The sequence below is a fragment of the Hypanus sabinus genome, chromosome 7, assembly GCF_030144855.1.
Source record: "Hypanus sabinus isolate sHypSab1 chromosome 7, sHypSab1.hap1, whole genome shotgun sequence".
NCBI classification, from domain to species: Eukaryota; Metazoa; Chordata; class Chondrichthyes; order Myliobatiformes; family Dasyatidae; genus Hypanus; species Hypanus sabinus.
The window spans coordinates 144,956,357-144,976,717 of NC_082712.1; the positions used below are offsets into that span (position 1 = coordinate 144,956,357).

At 40.0% G+C, this 20,361-nt stretch overlaps 1 protein-coding gene across 1 annotated transcript; it reads left to right on the forward strand.

Moving 5' to 3' along the window:
• The first annotated feature begins 16,708 nt into the window (after positions 1-16,708).
• Positions 16,709-19,275, forward strand: adma (adrenomedullin a). Its single transcript, XM_059973956.1, has 4 exons — positions 16,709-16,823; positions 17,293-17,402; positions 17,527-17,646; positions 18,313-19,275. Exons 2-4 carry the CDS (start codon positions 17,302-17,304, stop codon positions 18,581-18,583), a joined length of 492 nt encoding a protein of 163 aa, XP_059829939.1. The 5' UTR covers positions 16,709-16,823; positions 17,293-17,301; the 3' UTR covers positions 18,584-19,275.
• Positions 19,276-20,361: the final 1,086 nt, after the last annotated feature.

Below are 20,361 nucleotides of genomic sequence, written 5' to 3' on the forward strand. Positions count from 1 at the left end.
ACGATATCCCACTTACAGTGCTGAACCAGCCATGTCTCCATCCAAGCAATTCCAGTACAGATATAACATTGTCATCTACTGGATAATGAGCAAAATTGTCCAGGTGTGAATCATTCACAAAAAGCAGTCGGGTCACCATCATTAAAGTGAATCATTTGTTACTAAGTAGTACTTACCAAGAAGCTGACTCCCAGTATTCACTTGCCAGGACCTTTGGGCCCTAGACTCATCACAACCTTGATCTAAACACAGATGAAAGAGCTAAACCATACAGGAGGTAAATATGATTGCTTTCAGTTTCAAGGCAACATTTGTCTATGACATCAAATCAATCGGTATCAAGAGGAAATCAGTAAATACCTCATACAAAGGTGTGGTTGTGGACTTTAAAATAGTCTCAGTTCCACAATACTACTTCAGGGCAATGTCCTTGGCCTATCCACCTAAAGCTGTTTCATCAAAGACTTGCTTCCATCATCAGGACAGAAGTGGAGATGTTTGCCAATTATTGTAAACTGTTCACCAAACTCAGCAGCTGACACCTGCATTCAACAAGACCTAGACAACATTCAGGCATAAACTGAGAATTGAAAGGCAACATTCAAGCCATAGAAGTGCCACACTCTGGCCACTTCCAACAACTAACCACTCACTCTTGGTATACAGACAGACAGACATACTTTATTGAACCCAAGGGAAAAATTTGTTACAGTCGCACCAACCAAGAATAGTGTTGAAATATAGCATTATAAAAACCATTAATAATTAAATAATAATAAGTAAATTATGTCAAGTGGAAATAAGTCCCGGACCAGCCTATTGGCTCAGGGTGTCTGACACTCCGAGGGAGGAGTTGTAAAGTTTGATGGCCACAGGCAGGAATGACTTCCTACGACAGTCAGTGTTGCACCTCAGTGGAATGGGTCTCTGGCTGAATGTACTCCTGTGCCTAACCAGTACATTATGGAGTGGATGGGAGACATTGTCCAAGATGGCATGCAACTTGGACAGCATCCTCTTTTTAGACACCACCATCAGAGAATCCAGTTCTACCCCCACAACATCACTGGCCTTACGAATGTGTTTGTTGATTCTGGTGGTGTCTGCAACCCTCAGCCTGCCGCCCCAGCGCACAACAGCAAACATGATAGCACTGGCCACCACAGACTCGTAGAACATCCTCAGCATCGTCCGACAGATATTAAAGGACCTCAGTCTCCTCAGGAAATAGAGATGGCTCCCACCCTTCTTGTAACAGCCTCAGTGTTCTTTGACCAGTCCAGTTTATTGTCAATTCGTATCCCCAGGTATTTGTAATCCTCCACGATGTCCACACTGACCCCTTGGATGGAAACAGGGGTCACCGGTGCCTTAGCCCTCCTCAGGTCCACCAGCAGCTCCTTATTCTTTTTCACATTAAGCTGCAGATGATTCTGCTCACACCATGTGACAAAGTTTCCCACTGTAGCCCTGTATGTCACAATGTGTCACAATCAAAACCCTTGGAGCTTACCACTGACCACAAACTTCTGAAAATCAGCCACATAACTACTGTGACTACAAAGGAATTAAATATCCTATAACTAATCTTTCATCTCTTGACACCTGAAAGCATTTCTACCACCAACAAGGCACACCAGGAACCAAATGGAATAAACTCCAGTTGCACGGTTAAGTGCAGCTTCAAAAGAGCTCAGCAGCTTCCAGGATGAATCTTGAATGGCAGCTCATCTACCACTCTAAATATAGACTGCAGCTTATGTCATCTACAATATCCTTATGCTCTGTACTTACTTCCCTGAGCTTCTCCTACAGCAATCCCAAACCCATAGCTTTTAACACAAGGAGAGGAAGGACAGTAAGCATATGGGAACACCACTACCTGTATGTGCAGCCCCCAACTGTCTAGCTAAGTTGCTAGAGGGGATTCTGAGGGATAAGATAGACATGCATTTGGAAAGATGGGGATTGTTCAGCAATAGTCAGCATGACTTTGTGCATGGGAAATCATGCCTTACAAATATGACTATTTTTTTTGAAAAAGTAAGCCAGAAGGTCAATGACAGCAGGATGGTAGATACAGTTAATATGGACTTCAGTAAGGCCTTTGACAAGGTTTGGCATGTTAGGCTACTACAGAAAGTTAGACCTCATGGGATCGAGAGTAAGATAACTAATTAGGTATGCAATTGGCTTGAAGAGAGGAAGCAGAGGGTGGAAGTGAAAGGTTGTTTTTTGGACTGGAGGTCATGACTAATGGTACTCCCCAGGGGTCAGTTTTAGGCCCATTGCTATTTGTCATCCATATCAAAGATTTGAATGAGAATATACGTAAGTTTGCTGATGATATTAAAATAGGAATTGTCATTGACCATAAAGACGGTTATCAGGATTCACAGAGGGACCTTGACCACCTGGGTAAGTAAGCTGAAGAATTGCAAATGGAGTATAATTTGGACGAGTGTGAGCTGTTGTACTTTTGGATGAAAAATCGAGTAAGGCGTTCACAGTCATTGGTGTGGCCCTTGTGAGTGTTGTAGGACAAAAGGAATTAGAGTTACAAGTACACAGTTCCATGAAAGTTTTGTCAAAGGCAGACAAAGTGGTGAAGGTGGCTTTTGGCCTTCATCAATCAAGGTATTCAGTATAGAAGTTGGGGTGAAATGTTGCAGATGTACAAAAGATTGATGAGCACATATTTGGAATATTATCTCTTAGTATCTCTCCTTTCAGTTAGTCCTGACAAAGGGTCTCGGCCTGAAACGTTGACAGTGCTTCTCCTCATAGATGCTGCCTGGCCTGCTGTGTTCCACCAGCATCTTGTGTGTATTGTTTGAATTTCCAGCATCTACAGATTTCCTCGTGTTTGGTCTTTGGAATATTGTGTTCAGTTTGGTCATTCTTCTGTAGAAAAGATGTCATTAAGCTAAAAAGAGTACAGAAGCAATTCAGGAGAATGTTCCTGAGACTCAAGGACTGTTATGAAGAGAGATTGAGTAGAAAAGACTATTTTCATCGGAGCTTAGGAAACTAAGAGGAAATGCTTTTCAGGTATATAAATTCACAAGGGGCATAACTAAGATTATTAAACATAGTTATTTTCTCAGTGAAGGAGAAACAAGAACTAAAGGACACAGTTTTAAGGTGAGGGAAGAAACTTAATAGGAACCTGAGGGGAAAAAATTTCGTCCAGAGGGTAATAAATATATGGAATGTACTAGCTGAGGAAGCAGATGATGTAGGTACATTAACATTTAAAATGTACTTGAACAGATACATGTATAGGAAAGGTTTAAAGGAATATGGCCAAACATGGGCAAGTGTGAGTTGGCATGGACCAGTTGAGCTGAAGGACCCCTTTTCTGTACTGTTATGATTCTATAACTCTATTGTTCCAGATGGCAGCTATCTTGATGGAGCCATATTGCTGTTTCTACACCATTATCAAGTTCAGTTCCCGGAACTCCATACCTACCAGTACAGTTGGAGTACCTTCATCCAGAAGAATTACAGAATTCCACCTTTTCAAGGACAATTCAGTTTTGGCAATAAATGTTGTCTTTGCCAACTACACCCATATCCTAAAGTGAGTGAACGGAAAAAAGTGGAAACAAAATTAAGAACTATTCAGAATTATTGGTAAACATATCTTGGTATCTTAAACTAGGATTTCAAATGACAATTTTGCAGTATAATTTCCACTGTCTCAGAAATCTGCTGTATCCCCATAGTTGTACCATTCAATGGTATGTCCATAGAACCTAAGAAACTAAACATCTAGGACATGGCTAAAACCAGCAGTTATCACTCAATTATAAGGAAATTGATTAGCCAGTTGACAATATGGAAGAATCTATCCATAAAATTCAGAATTGCCCCACTGAAAATGTGCTCTCTTAGAAGAGTGCGTTGAAATCCAATTCTTGTGAATAAACTGCCTTTCTTTAAATATGGATATTAGGAATTTCTGCAAAAATGTAAGATGCATTGAAAAGCTGTGAGTTATAATAGAATCACCAAGTAGATTAGATTACATTCAGGTACAGTTCTGAAAATGTGACTGTCTAGGGCTTCCAAGCTACAAACGTCTGTTAATGCAACATTTGGCCAACCAATACCATCTCTTCTTCCACACAACAATCACTTGTAAGGATTAGATTAGATTAGATTAGATGTTAGATAGTACAAACAATGTACCAAAACAAAAGGGAAATAATTTTGATAAAGTCAACAAGTAGAAATATCTCATCCAAGTGATTCAGTAAATAAACTGAACTCATTTGGAACTTTGTTAAAAGTACTTATGTCTAGCAATTCCAAATAGAACCACCAATTTTTGGCCAATTAAATAATAGTATAAATAAACCAAGTACACTGATTTACAAAGAACTTTCCAGCAATTAGGTTGGGGTATTCCTTCTTGTATCTAGTTTAGATCTCACACACTCCATGATTTTACCAGGGTAGTATGGCTGCAGATTAGATAGCAAGGAGGAAATAAGTTCACTTTATTAAAATTAATTCTGTATTGGTTTAATTTTTTAAAAGTTTTTGAGGTTTTCAATGGTTTAATAATTCTTCAGATTTAATCATTATAAATGTATATGCCTGCTGAGAAAATTACATCAATCAAGTTAATATCATAACTGAAACAACAATGGGACTGAGTACAGGAAGGAAATAGAGAACCTGGTGACATGATGTCAAGACAACAAACTTCCCTCAACATCAGGAAAACAAAAGAGTGGGTCATTAGCATCATGCAGCAGGGTGGAATATACACCTTGTCTGTATCAGTAGTTCTAAGGTGGAGATGATTGAGAGTTTGAATTATTGGCTGTAAATAATACTGACAGTTTGTCCTGGTCCAGCCACTAGATGCTGTGACCAAGAAAGCACACCAGTACTTCCACTTTCTCAGAAAGCAAACAAAATTAAGAATAATTCTACTGGCCATCATCCACTTTTACAGATGCAGTATAAAAAGCATCCTATCTAGGTGCATCACAGCCTGTTATGGCTACTGGTCTGTCAAAGACCATAAGAAATTGCAGTGAGTTGTGAACACTGATCAGTCTACCATAAAAATATGCTCCCCTTCCACTGACTCTGTCTATACTTCCCACTTGCCTCAGGAAAACATCCACTAAAGGACCCCCTTCCACCCTAGTCATTTTCCCTTCTCCCCTCTTTCATCGATCAGATGATACAAGAGTGTGAGAACATGTACCATCAGGCTAAAGGGCAACTTCTATCCAGCTGTTATAAGACTCTTGAATGCACATTTTATATGAAAAAGATAAAATCTCGATTTCTCAGTTCACCTTATCGTCATGGTAGCATAGTGGTTAGTGTGATGCTATTACAGTCAGGGCATTGGAGTTCAAAGTTCAATTCTGGCACCCATCTATTAGGAATTTGTACATCCTCCCAAGAACGTGTGGATTTCCTCTAGATGCACATTCCAACGGTGTACTGTTTAGTAAGCCATTTAATCATTGTAAATTGCCCTGTAGTTATGCTAGGGTTAAATAGGGGTGGCAGGGCGATGTGGCTCATTAAGGGAGAAGGGCTCATTCCATGATATATCTCTAGATGAAATAAAACTAAATCATAGCACTTCCTTTCTATTTGTTAATCGGCACTGCACTTTCTCTGTAACTGTAACACTACCTTCTCCATTCTGATTTGCTTTCCTGCTGTACTACAGCCAACTATCCACAACAGATGTATCTGCCTATGATAGCATTGTAGTCACCACTACAGAGTTCTTATGAAAAAGATTCTCTTCAAATATTCTTCAAAATCTACTCATCTAAACCTTAGTTTAATGTATCCCCTTTGGACAAGTTTCCTACCATTTATCCTATCTGTGTCCCTCTTAGGTCCCTCCTCAGCCTCTCTGCTCCAAGGAAAGTCGAGTTTATTCTTGTAACTGAAATGTTCCACCACAGACAATAGCTTGGTGAATCTTCTGTGTACCTTCACTGGAGGAATCATGCCTTTCCTATAGTATGGCTAACAGAATCGTCCACATTATTAAAGCTATGGCCTATCCAATGTTTTCTAAAACTGTACCATGACTTCCTTGCTCTTATGTGCTATACCACAGTGAATGAAGGCCAACTCCCAATGCCTTCATCTACCAGTGCTGCCACCTGCAGGGATCCTTTGGCTCACACACCAAGGACCTTCTGTTCCTCAATACTCTCTGGGGCCATATCTTTCATTATATGTCCTACCCTTACTTGTCCTCTTAAAGCGCTTCACTTCATACCTATTGGGATTAAATTCCATCTGCCAACATTCTGCCTAGTTTAACAATTATCAATATCATCCCAAAGCTAACAACTCCATATCCCCCTCACTAATAACAACTCCACTGCTTTCCTTGCAATCTACAAATGACATCATTCACCTAATAGATGGGCACCAGAATTGAACTTTGAACTCAAATGCCCTGAGCTGTAATAACATCACACTAACCACTACGCTACCATGACAATGAGGTAGTCTTTGGAGCATAGAAGGTTGAGGGGGGACTTGATAGAGGTATTTAAAATTATGACGGGGATAGATAAGAGTTGATGTGGATAGGCTTTTTCCATTGAGAGTAGGTGAGATTCAAACAAGAGGACATGAGTTGAGAGGGGGCAAAAATTTAGGGGTAACACAAGGGGGAATTTCTTTACTCAGAGAGAGGTAGCTGTGTGGAACAAGCTTCCAGTAGAAGTGGTAGGGGTAGGTTCAGTATTGTCATTTAAAGTAAAATTGGATAAGTATATGGACAGGGAAGGAATGGAGGGTTATGGGCTGAATGTGGGTCAGTGGGACTAGGTGAGAGTAAGTGTTCGGCACGGACTAGAAGGGCTGAGATGATTTGTTTCCATGCTGTAATTGTTATATGGTTATATGGACAATCCAATTTCCATTTGAGGACTCTGATTGATCCTCTTTCTACAGCTCCCCTGTTCAGCAAATTCTCAATACTAACAACTCACTGAGTAAAAAAAATCCTTTACATCAGCCTTGTTCCTTTTATTCAAAACTTTCAACTTGTTTCTATTGGTCCTTGAATCATTCAATAAAGGAAACAATTTTCCTTACTTTATTCTTTCTAATCCAGTCACCTCCATTAAATCTCCTCTCCTCCTTGTTTACCCCAACTCCAGTGTAGAAACAAAATGCTGATTGTAGTCAACAGTTCAGGCAATATCTTTGGAGACGGAAGAAGTCAATGTTTTTAGAGACTAGTCATTACTGACCTCTCTCTCTCAAGATGTGACCTGACCTGCTGAATATTGTCAGAATTTTCAGTTGTCTGTGTGTTTTTCATCTTCTCAGCTGATTGCAACATCCCTTGATTCTCTCAGAGTACAAAATGCTGATCTTATCCTGAATGTAACAGCATAAAACCATAAGATTATAGGAACAAAATTAGGTCATTTGGCCCACCAAGTCTGCTCCACCATTTCATCATGGCTGATCCAATTCCCTCAGCCCCAATCTCCTGCCTTCTCCCCATATCCCTCAGGTCCTGACTAAGAATCTATCAACTTCTGCTTTAAATATGCCCATTGACTTGGCTTCCACAGCTGCCTGTGGTAATGAATTCCATGGATTTACCTCTCTCTGGCTTCTTATTCATCTCCGTTCTAGTGGATGCCCCTCTACTCTGAGGCTATGTCCTGTGATCTTAGACTAACCACCATAGGAAATATCCAGTCCACATCCACTCAATAGAGGCCTTTTAACACCACCTCCCACACCCCCTTCCCCATTCTTCTAAATTCCAGTGAGTACAAAGCCTTCAAATGCTCCTCGTCTGATAAGCCTTTCAATCCTGGAACCATTTACATGAACCTCCGTTGAATATCTCCAATGTCAGCCCAAAACTGCTCACGATACTCCAAGTGAAGTCTTGCCAGTGCCTTAAAAAGTTTTAACATTACATCCTTGTTTTCAGATTCTAGTAATCTTGAAGTGAATGCTAACATTCCATTTACCTTTCTGTTCACCAACTCAGCCTGCAAATTAACCTTTAGAAAATCCTGCACAAGGTCTTCCAAGTCCCTTTGCAACTCAGATTTTATCATTTTCTCTCCATTTAGAAGATAGTCTACAATTTTATTTCTTCTACCAAAGTGCACGACCATACACTTCCCAACACTATATTCCATCTGTCACTTCTTTGCCCATTCTCTTAATCTGTCTCAATCCTTCTGTAGACTCTCTACTTCCTCAGCACTAACTGCGCCACCACCTATCTTCGCATTGTCTACAAACTTGGCCACAAAGCCATCAATTCCCACATCTGACACCCAGACCAGAATACTGGCTCTACAGACATACTCCCTAAACTCTCAAGAAAATAAGAAATAAGGTGTGAGTTTACCTACCTACCTTGCCTCCATCTTTTCTCACTGAAGCTCTGTTGAGCCAAGCCTTACTACTCTGCCTCAGACTGTTCCCATAATGACTGGGAGATTGGGTTTTTTAAGTTCTTTGCTGGACTTGAGTGGGAATGCTTCTGTTGTGTTTTTGCAGTACTCCAATCAATGATTCCTGTTGGAAAACTTCCTGCTTTTTAAAGTTCGTTGTCAGACCTGCATGGGAACACTTCTGTTTAGTAGCCTCACGTATGGCATCTTGTAAAAGGCCTTCTGAAAATCCAAGTACACAACATCCACTGATTTTCATTTGTCTATCCTGCTTCTTATTTCTTCAAAAAACAAATTCCAACAGATTTGTCAGGCAAGATTTTCCCTTGAGGAAACTATGCTGACTACAGCCTATTTTATCATGTGCCTCTAAGTACCCTGAGACCTAATTCTTAATAATTGACTCCAACATCTTCTCAACTTCTGAGGTCAGACTAACTGGCCTATAGTTTTCTTTCTTCTGCCTCTCGTGATTCTTGAAAGATCATTACTAATGCCTCCACAATCTTTTCAGCCAACTCTTTCAGAACCCCAGCGTGTAAACCATCTGGTCCAGATGACTTTTCTACCTTCAGAACTTTGTTTCCAAGAACCTTCTCTCTAGTTATGGTAACTTTACACACTTCATGCCCCCGACACCTAGAACTTCCACCATACTGCTAGTGTCTTCCACAGTGAAAACCGATGCAAAATATTTATTCAGTCTGTCCACTATTTCCTTCTCCCCCATTACCACCTCTTCAGCATTATTTTCCAGCATTCCAATATCTACTCTTGCCTCTATTTTACACTGTGTATATCTGGAGAAACTTCTGGCACCCTTTTTAATATTTTTGGCCAGCTCATCTTCATAGTCCATCTTTTCCTTCTTTATGACTTTGTTTTACAAACAAGAGAAAATCTGCAGATGCCCTGAATCTGAGTAACACATACAAAATGCTGGAGCAACTCAGCAGGCCAGGCAGCATCTACAGGAAAAAATACATTCGACATTTTGAGCCGAAACCTTGTGTATGATATTTTTAGTTGCCTTCTGTTAGTGCTTAAAAGCTTCCCAATCTGCTAACTTACCACTAATTTTTTCTCTATTATATGTCCCCTCTTTGGCTTTTATGTTGGCTTTGACTTCTCTTGTTAATCACAGTTGTGTCACTCTGCCTTTAGAATACTTCTTCTTTCAGACGTATCTTTTCTGTGCCTTCTGAATTACTCCCAGAAACTCAAGCAATTGCTCCTCTGCCATCATTGTTACTTGTGATCTCTTCCAAACAATTTTGACCAGTTCCTCTCCCATGTCTCTGTAATTCCCTTTACTCCACTGTAATGCTGATACATTTGACTTTAGCTTCTCCTTCTCAATTTTCTGTGCGAATTCTATGATATTATGATCACTTTTCCCCTAAGGATTCCTTTACTTTAAGCTTTCTAATCAATTCCAGTTCATTAAACACCCAATCCAGAATAGCTGATCCCCTTATAGATTCAAATACAAGCTGCTCAAAAAGCCATCACATTAGAATTCTACAAATCCTCTCTCTTGGGATCCAGCACCAACCTGATTTTCCCAATATACCTGCATATTGAAATCCCCCATGGTTATTGTAATATTGCCCTTTTGAAATGTGTTTTCTATCTCCCATTGTAATTTGTAGACCACATCCTTACTACTGTTTAGGGGTCTGTATATAATTCCCATCAGGGTCTTTTTACCCTTGCAGTTCCTTAGTTCTACTCACAATGATTCTACACCTTTCAGTCCTATGTCATGTCTCTTTAATGGTTTGATTTAATTTTTTACCAACAGAGCCAACCCACCTCCTCTGCCTACCTTCATGTCCTTTTATTACAATGTATTGTATCCTATAATCTTCTTTCAGCCACAATTCAGTGATGCCCACAATGTCATACATGCCAACCTGTAACTGTAAGTTTATCTACCTTATTCCATACACTGCATGTATTCAGATATAAAGGTTAATATATGCTTGGTTGGACAGGGCATGAAGGGATACAGGGAGAAGGCAGGAGATGGAGGCTGAGAGGAAAATTGGATCAGCTGTGATGAAATAGTGGAGCAGACTCAATGGGCCAAATGGCCTAATTCTGCTCCTATATTTTATGGTTTTTATAACACCATCAGTCCTGTATTCATTTTCCTTTTCAATTTTGACTTCCTTTTGCATTGTAACTCATTCGGTTAACTTTAATTTTGCCCTGTCAGCAGCCATTCTGTCCTACCAGTCTCATCATACATTGTAAACCAAACATCAAATCCCAGGCCTTATCACTCTGGTTCCCATCTTCCTGCCAAATTAGCTTAACTAGCTGTACATCTTACCCTTAAAAAATTTTCCCCTTCTATATTGGTCCAAATTGGTTACAAGGAAAAATGGGCAAATTGGATTGCTTTGAGAGCAGGTATACACTCAATAGGCCAAACAGCCCTTCTATGTCATGAGAAATATGAAAATTTAATACATGAGATTGGATGACTGCATTGTAGATCACATTAATTCACTCTGCAAGGCTGACCTGAACTCAGAGTTGCCTGTCATTTTAATTCTCCTTCCCATACCCACTGTGACTTTTTTGAATGTGGCCTTCTATCTTGTTCCAGTGAAGCATGCTGTGTGCTTGAGGAACAGCACTTCATCTAATGTCTAGGCATGTTGTAACATACAAGACTCAATGCTGAATGAATAAGACAACTCATTTATCTCATCTGCTCATAATTAGCCAGTTCTGCTGTAATGATTATACATCTTTAAGGTTTTTCTCTCTTTGTGAACACAGCCCTTTTGTGCTGGGTATTTCCAGTATTTATCTTTTGGTTTCAAAACTTAGCAACATCTTTGACCTGCATCTCACAGCTTTTAACATGCCCATTTAACTCTGCAATTTAAAACTACCTGGTTTTTTCCATTCCCAGTTCTGTTCAAGGGTCTTCAATATGAAGCATTAGTTCAATTTCTCTTTCTCACACACGTTGCATGACTTGATGAGTTTCTCTTTCAAATATTTTATGTTTTGTCTTTTCATGGGGCAGGTCAACTAAAGTGCAAACAGCTCTCCAACTGTAGACTCAAGAAAAGCCCATACAATAGCAACAAAAGCATCAGAATAAACACATACTACTTTCCAACATTGAAAAGTATACTTAATCTATATTCTCATGTCAACTTCTTGCCTTGTCAACCACATCCTTTTGGTGACTCTTTGCATCCCTTCTCAAATCACTTTGCCAACACACATTGCAGCTAACCTGAATGTATTAGAGTCTGCATTTTTATCTTTTAGTAATAGTAATTGTAAATTGCTGTGACCTAGTATTGATCTTTATAGCATAATAGTGGAAATGGTCTGCAAATATAAAAATGATCCATTTATTACCACTTTCAATCACAGTGGTGAAATGAGTAGGACTACTGCCTCACAGTGTCAGAGACTTAATTTTCAACCCTGACCTCCAATGCAGAATACATAATGTTTAAACATTTTCTGGTGGCTGCATGGTGGGTTTTCTCTAAGTGCTTTTGCTTCCTCTCACATCCCAAAATGTGCAGGCTGGTAAATAGTCCTTAGTGTGCAGATGAGTGATGGAATCTGAGGGAATTCACAGGAATGTGTGGGTAATAAAATGAGATTATTGTAAATTGGTGCTTGATGCTCAGTTCACACCAGGTCAGCCAAAAGTGTTTATTTTCATGTTGTATGGCTCTCCATCTAATTGTGCTAAGTATTACCCCAACCACAATGAGCACATGTTTCATGTGATAAGTTATTTTTTTTAAAAGAGGGGAGACTGCAAAATAATGACCAATGTGCAGGTTGGTAAATTGTCCAGGGTAAATACCTGTGGATGCACCAATAGGGTCTTTTAAGAGACCCCTTGAATAGGTACATGGAGCTTAGAACAATAGAGGGCTATGAGTAATCTGAGGTAAATTCTAAAGTAAGTACATGTTCAGCACAGCACTGTGGAACGAAGGACCTGTATTGTGCTGTAGGTTTTCCATGTTTCTATGAAACAGAGACTATATACTAAACTAGGCTAATTTGCAAAAGGGAACAATAATCTTTAATTTTTGAAGAATGTGAATAATGTTCTGAATTATTGCTTTCCATCATTTTTTATGTTCGGTGACAGCAACCCAATGCACCAAAGACATTAATACTCAATCATAGATAACTAATGAGGGGAAACAGGAAAGTAATAGACCAGCTATTCTAACATCTGTTATTGGGAAATAAAGGAATGCATAATTATGAAATGAATCCTTAACATTTTTAGGTTATCGGAAAGTACCAACATAGATCATAGATTTGTTAAGAGTAGATCATATCTGACATACCTAATTGAATTTTGGAGGGGCTTCTAAAGTAGGGGTTAGGATTGTATTTTCATGGCCTCCTGGAAAGTATTTGATAAAGTTCTATCACAAAAACTGAACTGATAGTAAAGCTGGTGAATTTGAAGGCAAAGAAATTGACTGAGCAGCAGGAGACAGAACAGGAAATGTGGGAGAATGGTTTATGAACGGAATTGTCAACCATATTGGAAAACTGAAGACTCAAGTGATGAAGGGAAATCTGACAGGGGAGGGGGGGAGAGAGAGAGTGGGGGGAGTTACTAACTAAGGGGAAGTAAAACACTACTGGCAGTCAACTGAGAAGAATTCTAAATTGTCAGAACAAAATTAAATGAATTGGTGGGGCAATGAATCTTTCAGAGTTATGGGGATGGTGAAAGTGAAACGCAGCAGGTGAAAACGTGTTGCCAAAAACTTAGCACAATGTTATATGTCAAAGTCACTAATAGTAAGCAGTGATTAACGGAATCATTACACCCCGAAATATCAGTGGAAATGCGGGGGACCAGAAGCACTGAAAATTCGCGTGCTGTATTGTTTGAAATGTTCAGCAATTCTCTTCACCTGACAATCAGCATAAACTTCACCGATTTATGACGACAGAGAAAGCGGATATTCGGCCCATCGGACTAATGCCTGCTTCCAGGGGCACTATTCCTTCAGCCCCATACCCACACAACTTATTTCACCGCAACTTTAACAGAAACGCTGGTAAAGTACTAATATACTCCAGACGTGGAACGTTTGGAATTTTGGCGTTATTATGTCTATAAAGGTTTTATTTACTTTAGTGAAATAAGTAATGACAAGGACGTGTCTCTGTACACGATGATCACGGAATCCTGTCTTTCCGCTGAATAGATCGGAAAGCTTGGGCAACTGCAATCCGTTCTCGCTGATTAAGAGAATATTCAGTAAACACTGTAGTATGTTATAATGATACATACTACAATAGTGCATATCTTGAACATTACTAATCCATGCTATTTGGCAATCGATGTTGACTCAGTTGACCAGATTTAATGGTCTAAACGCAGTATTACGCAACTCTTTCTTAAACCATTATCATTTTAAACGACTTTAATCCTTATCATAGAGTCGGGACACACGGGGTACACGGGGGGGGGGATCTCCGTCCGAAACGTCAACTTCTAATTCCTCTCCATAGACGCTGCCTTACCTGCTGAGTTCCTCCTGTATTTTGTGTGCGTTGGTCTGGTTTTCCAGCATCTGCAGAATCTCTCGTGTTCAACAATAATGTCGCTTCTTTATTTTTTCGTCTATTTATTAAAACAAATATGTAGAGTGCAAAGTATTCCACTTCAGACACAGTTACTCATTCGGTTAAAGTGGAAGGGCCCAACTCAAACACCAACTGTTGTTTGTTAGTAGTTTGAAACGTTCCCTTTTCATTAAAATTGAATTCTTACAATAGTAACAGACTGGCGTTATATTGTGCCTGCAGTAAGTATTCCAAGAACCTTGCATTAAACAAAAATGCGACAGCAGTCATGCGTATTAATCCGTATGTTTAATACTTTGCTCAAAACGAAATTAGTACTAAGCATTTTATACAACCAAAGAAGAGTGGAGCCCCTCAAAGACCTCAACATCAATCCCAGTAGCTGGGAATCGCTTGCTCTGGACCGCCCAACCTGGTGGAGCAGGACCACTAAAGGAGCGTATGCAGCAGAAATCAGACGCACCGCGGAGGCTCAGAGGAAACGCGCCGCGCAAGGCTCGAGCTACCTCCACTTCCACTGCAGCACCTACCCTCATGTGCCCCACTTATGGGCGAGCTTTCAGGGCCGGACTGGCCTCACCAGTCTCCTCCGGACCCACAGTCACAAACCCGCCACCTGACAGAAGTCGTGGTCGTCTTCGACTCCGAAGGACGAACAACAACAACCACCAAAGGAAGGTTGGAAAGTAGAGAGGATTCCACAATTACGTGCGTTGACCCCTGAAAGCAACTCTGCCAATGGTGGATAATATTCGAGAACAAGAGTTTAATAAAACAGCAACATAAGCTTGCAAATTGGCGTGATTGTGTCTGATCTGCCCCAAGCTCATCTCGTCCCTGTGGTCCTCAATTCCATTTACTTCTGGTCCTCAAGCACAGGTCATCATTGGGTGATGGGTATGGGTTTGGTGCAGGTTAGAACCGGAGTAATAACGCTCCAGATTTACTGAAGGTAGAGCAGAGAAGGTCAGTCCCGAGTGAATCTAAATAGAAGTTAAAGGTGCGATTTCCAGCACCTGCAGGAGGGTTAATAGCTCTACAGAGATAGCGACAGATTAAGTTTATCATAGCATTGTTATCTTTGAGTCAAATATAACGCCAAGTTTAGGAGGAACCTTGTTGCATTAATAGCGATAGCTCCATCACTATTGGTGTTATGGACTAGAGTTTCTGTGGGGAAATGAATACTCAGTTCGAGGAACAATCAAACGTTTAAAATTCTGAGAGGAATAGATAAGGTAGACGGTAAAAGTATTTTCCTCAAGATGGGAGAGTCCAAAATTAGGGGGTGCAGGTTTAGTGTGAAAGGGGAAAGATTTAAAAGTAAAGATTTTAAAATAGCGGAATAAGCTGCTGAAGAAGTGGTTGGAGCGGGTGCAATAGTACGATTCAAGGAGCGCTTGGTTAGGTACATGGATGGGTAGGGCTTATGAGGCCCTAACACAGGAAATTGGTCCCAGCTGGGTGGACTGGTTGGGCCGAATGGCCTATATCTACACTGTATAGTTCTGTAACTCTATCTCTCTATCAGTGATACCCGGAAAGATAAATTCCTGCCAGTTGATGGTCTTTATTTATGAGATCAAATACTTTCAAAATGCAAGTTATCGCAACGAGTTTGTCAATCATTAGTTAAGTCAACAAAGAAGTGATAGTTTAGTCATTCCTACTGATGGGACAAAGGACGATAATCTATTCGAAGCTGGTACTGGACCGACAGGCCAGAAGAAATCGGATCATAATCAGATAGTAAAAGCCAGCAGATAATTGGCAGGTGACTGCAACTGTTAATGATGACAGTTAAAAACTGAGAGTATCGTTTGTTTTGTGAAAAGATTGTGCTGAAGCTTGGAACTGCCTCGGAACAGCGCGGCCGGCATTCAATAAAGGAACAGCGGCATTACAAAGGCTCCAACATAGTCGGGGAAATGTTTATCAAGTTGTCCATTTCAAAACTATGAAGGATGTACGTGACAATCACCCCCCGTGCATTCCAGTGATTGAGTAATGGATGATCGCTAGAGATACCAGAGGCATTGTCTAAGCATTACAAGCGGCTATGTGGAGTCTCTGAGGAACAGACAAGCTAAAATATTCATCACTTTATTACAGTCGGCCAATTCACCTCATACATATTCAGAAAATGTAATTATTTTTCTAGAATTAATTCACTTTCTATTACAGAATAAAGCGTGCTTATTGCCCTATCATTAATTAATCACACAACATTCATCATCATTCTTATCTTGAGATATTTATATCATTTCATAAATCACAACTCCTTCACATTTAAAATAGCCTTCACAAGTAGAATTTTAAAAGCGACATAGGTTGTCTAAGAAATGCATTTTTCCTAAGGTATGTTATACCGGAAATGACAATATTCAATTAAATGAAGAATTCTGTTTTGCATGCTTAATCTGAATTTTATATGGGTTTAAGTTATAAATTTTGGTGGTGAAATTCCCATATTTGGTAGATTTATGGCCTGAAAACGTATTGGCAGTTGATTGCATTTATCATACCCTTCAAATGACTGTATTAGTTTTACAGGATGTACAACTGTCACGTCTTGTCTTGGAGCTGTCCATCAATCGAATCTCCGCCCCATATGCAATCCTATAAAGAGAGGCTCCGGCTCTGAGTCCGTCAATGCGAATCGAGAATAACAGTTTCGGCTCGATCTCTCTGCAAAAAGCTCTATAAGGATACAACACAGAGACCCAGACTTGAAGAATTTTGGGAAACTCCTTTCAGCAGGGTTTCTAGGTATGTGTAAATTGGTATGACTGTGAAACATCGTAACGTTCATTAAGTGTACTACTATGGTTGTAAATATTTCTACTAATTTGCGAAGTTACCGAAATTAAATGAGATTCAGAATAACAACCGGCACTCAGCAGGTTGCACTCGACGTGGCTTATGTTTTTTAATACTTACTTTAAATAACTCGCTAGATTAGAAATCGATTTTGTGATGTTCATCACTGCAGAAACATCAGAAAGGAAATTGCCACATGTAGAAACATACTAACTCGACGGCGGTTTCTGCCGAAGGGAGATTAAAAAAAATATATATACCTCTCGCATGAGAGGGGAAACTTAACCGCTAACGCGCTGCCGACACAGAACCAGAGGCAGAAAAATGCCTGTCAGCAGCATGGCCACCATTTCAAAACAAACAGCACTTGTCAGAAAATAGTGCCTAATGCCGGCGTGGATTTTGTTTTGTCTGGCAGGACTTCACCATGAGGCTGCTTCAGGTTGCTCTTCTTTACTGTTGCTTCGTCTGCTCTACCTTCGTCAACGTGGACGCCAAACTGGACGCAGCATCAGAATTTAAGAAGAGGCAAGTATAACAGGACGCCTTTCGCCAATATTAAGCGTGTACATTGACAACACAATCAGGTCTTTACCAAGTGTGTCTGTGCGTGTACATTTCATTTATCGGGCTTGTGCATTTCTCCTCGCAGGTTGAACGCGTGGACTTTAAGCCGAGCGAAAAGGGACTTGAAAAATTACAAGCTGAAGACTCAGGGGGTGCCAGCGAGTAGCCAACAGTTTGTGAGGACAGAAGACGTGAAAGAAAGCAGGTAATTAAGCGAATGTTCGCGGTTGCAGACCTGAAAAGTGAGATTATGTAAGCGTTTTGTTATGGAAGTAAACGGGAACGGTCTCGGTGTACTATGTTCCATAGTCAAATGACTTTTCGATTAGATTCTTGTTAAATTCTCTCCGTAACGTTCAATAAATATGAAAGATGAGAAGAGTTTATCAAGTTTGACATATAGGTTTGTTGAGTTGAAGAATTGGAAGAAATTGACAAGACCCGCTTTTGACTGATAATTGATACAAAATTATAGGGACTCCAAACCAACGCTAATGTGTCCTATTGCAAGTTCGGGATTCATAACAATCACTGTAGAGTGACTTCGAACTTGGGCAAGCTCTAAAGTACTTACGATAAGTTTTGATAACCTAAGTAAACTCTGCCGAATATTTGAATTTTATTGTCACGATCTGCACTATAATTTTCTGGGTTATTATTTACAACCTAGGCTGATTTCGTTTCCATGTTTTGTTTAAATGCAAACATTTGCAAACTTATCAGATAAAGCGATTCATACAACGTACATCACGTTAGCTGAAGAATGGAGTCTAATATGTAGATTTCAGAGACCCAATAGTGTTAAGTGCGGATTTCTAAACCTGTTTCTAGGATTTTGCTCTTATCATGATTGCTTTTCTTCCTTTACCAGCTCAGATGTGCATATTCGGATGAAGCGCAACCGACACGCATTGCCACTTTTTTCACAGTTCCAGCTGAACCGGCCCAGCTGCCAACTCGGGACATGCCAGGTCCAGCAACTAAGCCACCGCTTAAATCAACTCCTCAACAACCCAGAGAAGGACAGCATGGCTCGGTGGAGCACGTGGAGTCCCAACGGCTACGGCAGGAAACGGCGGTCCGTGCGATCCAAAATTGCGCTAACTCTGCCTCGACAGCGGGACTCACTGGCAAGGACGTAATGGGTTGTCCTCTGACGGGCGCACACAAACATGCAGGACTTACAACTGCAGAACTACTGCCATCAGCTACAATAAATGTTGGACGTAGTTGGACATAGGACGTCCGATCGTAAATTCCTCCTTGCCTTCATAACTCTTATAAGCTGCCAAATTTACCAGATTTCTGTTTGGCGAAGTTTCAGAGTGAACTGAATGGAAGAAAAGGGCGCCACCTCGGAGCATACGCCTGGGAGTTAAGGGTTCATACCTTCATAGCGCCAAATTCCAGCCCATAATCTGAAGTCTGCATTTGAACCGTTCTTTTCTTTTCTGTTTGGATTACAGGGAGTCTAAAATCCTGCTAGTAGAAAAAAGATTGCATCATACTTGAAAGCAACTTCTAATATAGAAAGTGCAATTGATGTTTAATGTATGAACTGCATTGTATATAAAATGGTTTAAACTATTTAAATGTAACTTTTTATTTCCTGTACTTGTACATCTGGAAATAGAATTATTTTTATACGTGATAAAATGTATAAGGGCATTGTAGTATCAACAATCTTTGAATCGTCTGTCCATATCTTGGAGATTAAAATGTTCTCTAGTTACCCGACTTCTCTTGTACGTTTCAGACTTACAATGATTGTATATGTAGTACAATTTATTTTTTATCATAATTATTGAAAACAATAAATACCTGTTTTAATGAAGATATTTGTGGTTATTGTATGCACCATTCTTAAGAAAAGATACAATGAGCTTCTTAGCGAGTTCTTTTTCTCTGCTTACAATTGTTTTGTGTGCGATAGGTGATCCTTAAGTAGTCCAAGCGCATCATTCAAGGAATATACAGTATATATTGGGCATTCAACCGCGGAGCATCACACCTGCAGGGATGTTACAAATTACGTACAGTCATACCCAGTGCACAGAATGTCCCCACGCTTTTTTCCGAAAACGAACAGCATGAACATAATCCAAATTCCTTCTGCGATATTCGAGTTAATCTAATTCATCCTAAATATTAACAACTTTGTACTAGACTTAATCAAGATTCATGTTTACGCATTAAAATAAACGGAACAAGCCTTTGAGGCTGGGCGCTGTCAGTAAATAGGACAACTTTTTTTCATCAGAGGTGGGAGCAGGGAGCAGAAGCCAGGAATGTGGTCAAGTCCGTTATTTTTTAATCGTGCAGCGCCGCCTGAGACAAAATCCAGGCATGACAAGAGAAAATAAAGAGCCCCGACTTCCACCCGAACTCCCGAATGGTTTTACACCTTTTGTCAGTCTATGCAATGGAGCATTGTTCTCAACAGTGAAATTAAACTAAGCGTTTAAAATAAAATCACTGATGCATATTATTTTACAGTTAGCCCTATACTGAAAAATGATCAACCGCAAAGGTCACAGAGTCACGGAGTATAAAGAGTGGTACAGCGCTGAAGCAAGACTTTCGGTCAACCATATTAACGTCAATGAAAATCGGTCAGTGTAGTACGACCAATGATCAAAGTCGCGTTAACACACCGATCCTTCATAACTAGTTTGTACAGACTAAGCACTGGGGTTTGTTAAAATGCTTTCTATTAGTTTGAACTTAAGTTTGCATAGACTTAATTAAATTATTTCCAAAATGCAAGATTTTGTTTTGATTTCAAAGGAACAAAATTCAGAAATAAAACTATAAACATTTGGAACAAAAGTATGAGAACTCTATGGATGAGATAGAACCATGGGCTGGTACAGCTTACGGATAATTCACACATCATGGATGGAGTTATTCTGCCATCTAG

Bases quoted from the DNA above. Each gene is read 5' to 3' on its own strand.
- adma (XM_059973956.1), top strand. From the start codon at position 17,302: ATGAGGCTGCTTCAGGTTGCTCTTCTTTACTGTTGCTTCGTCTGCTCT. The intron at 17,403-17,526 runs GCAAGTATAACA...TTCTCCTCGCAG, and splicing joins GCATCAGAATTTAAGAAGAG to GTTGAACGCGTGGACTTTAA. The intron at 17,647-18,312 runs GTAATTAAGCGA...TTCCTTTACCAG, and splicing joins GAAGACGTGAAAGAAAGCAG to CTCAGATGTGCATATTCGGA.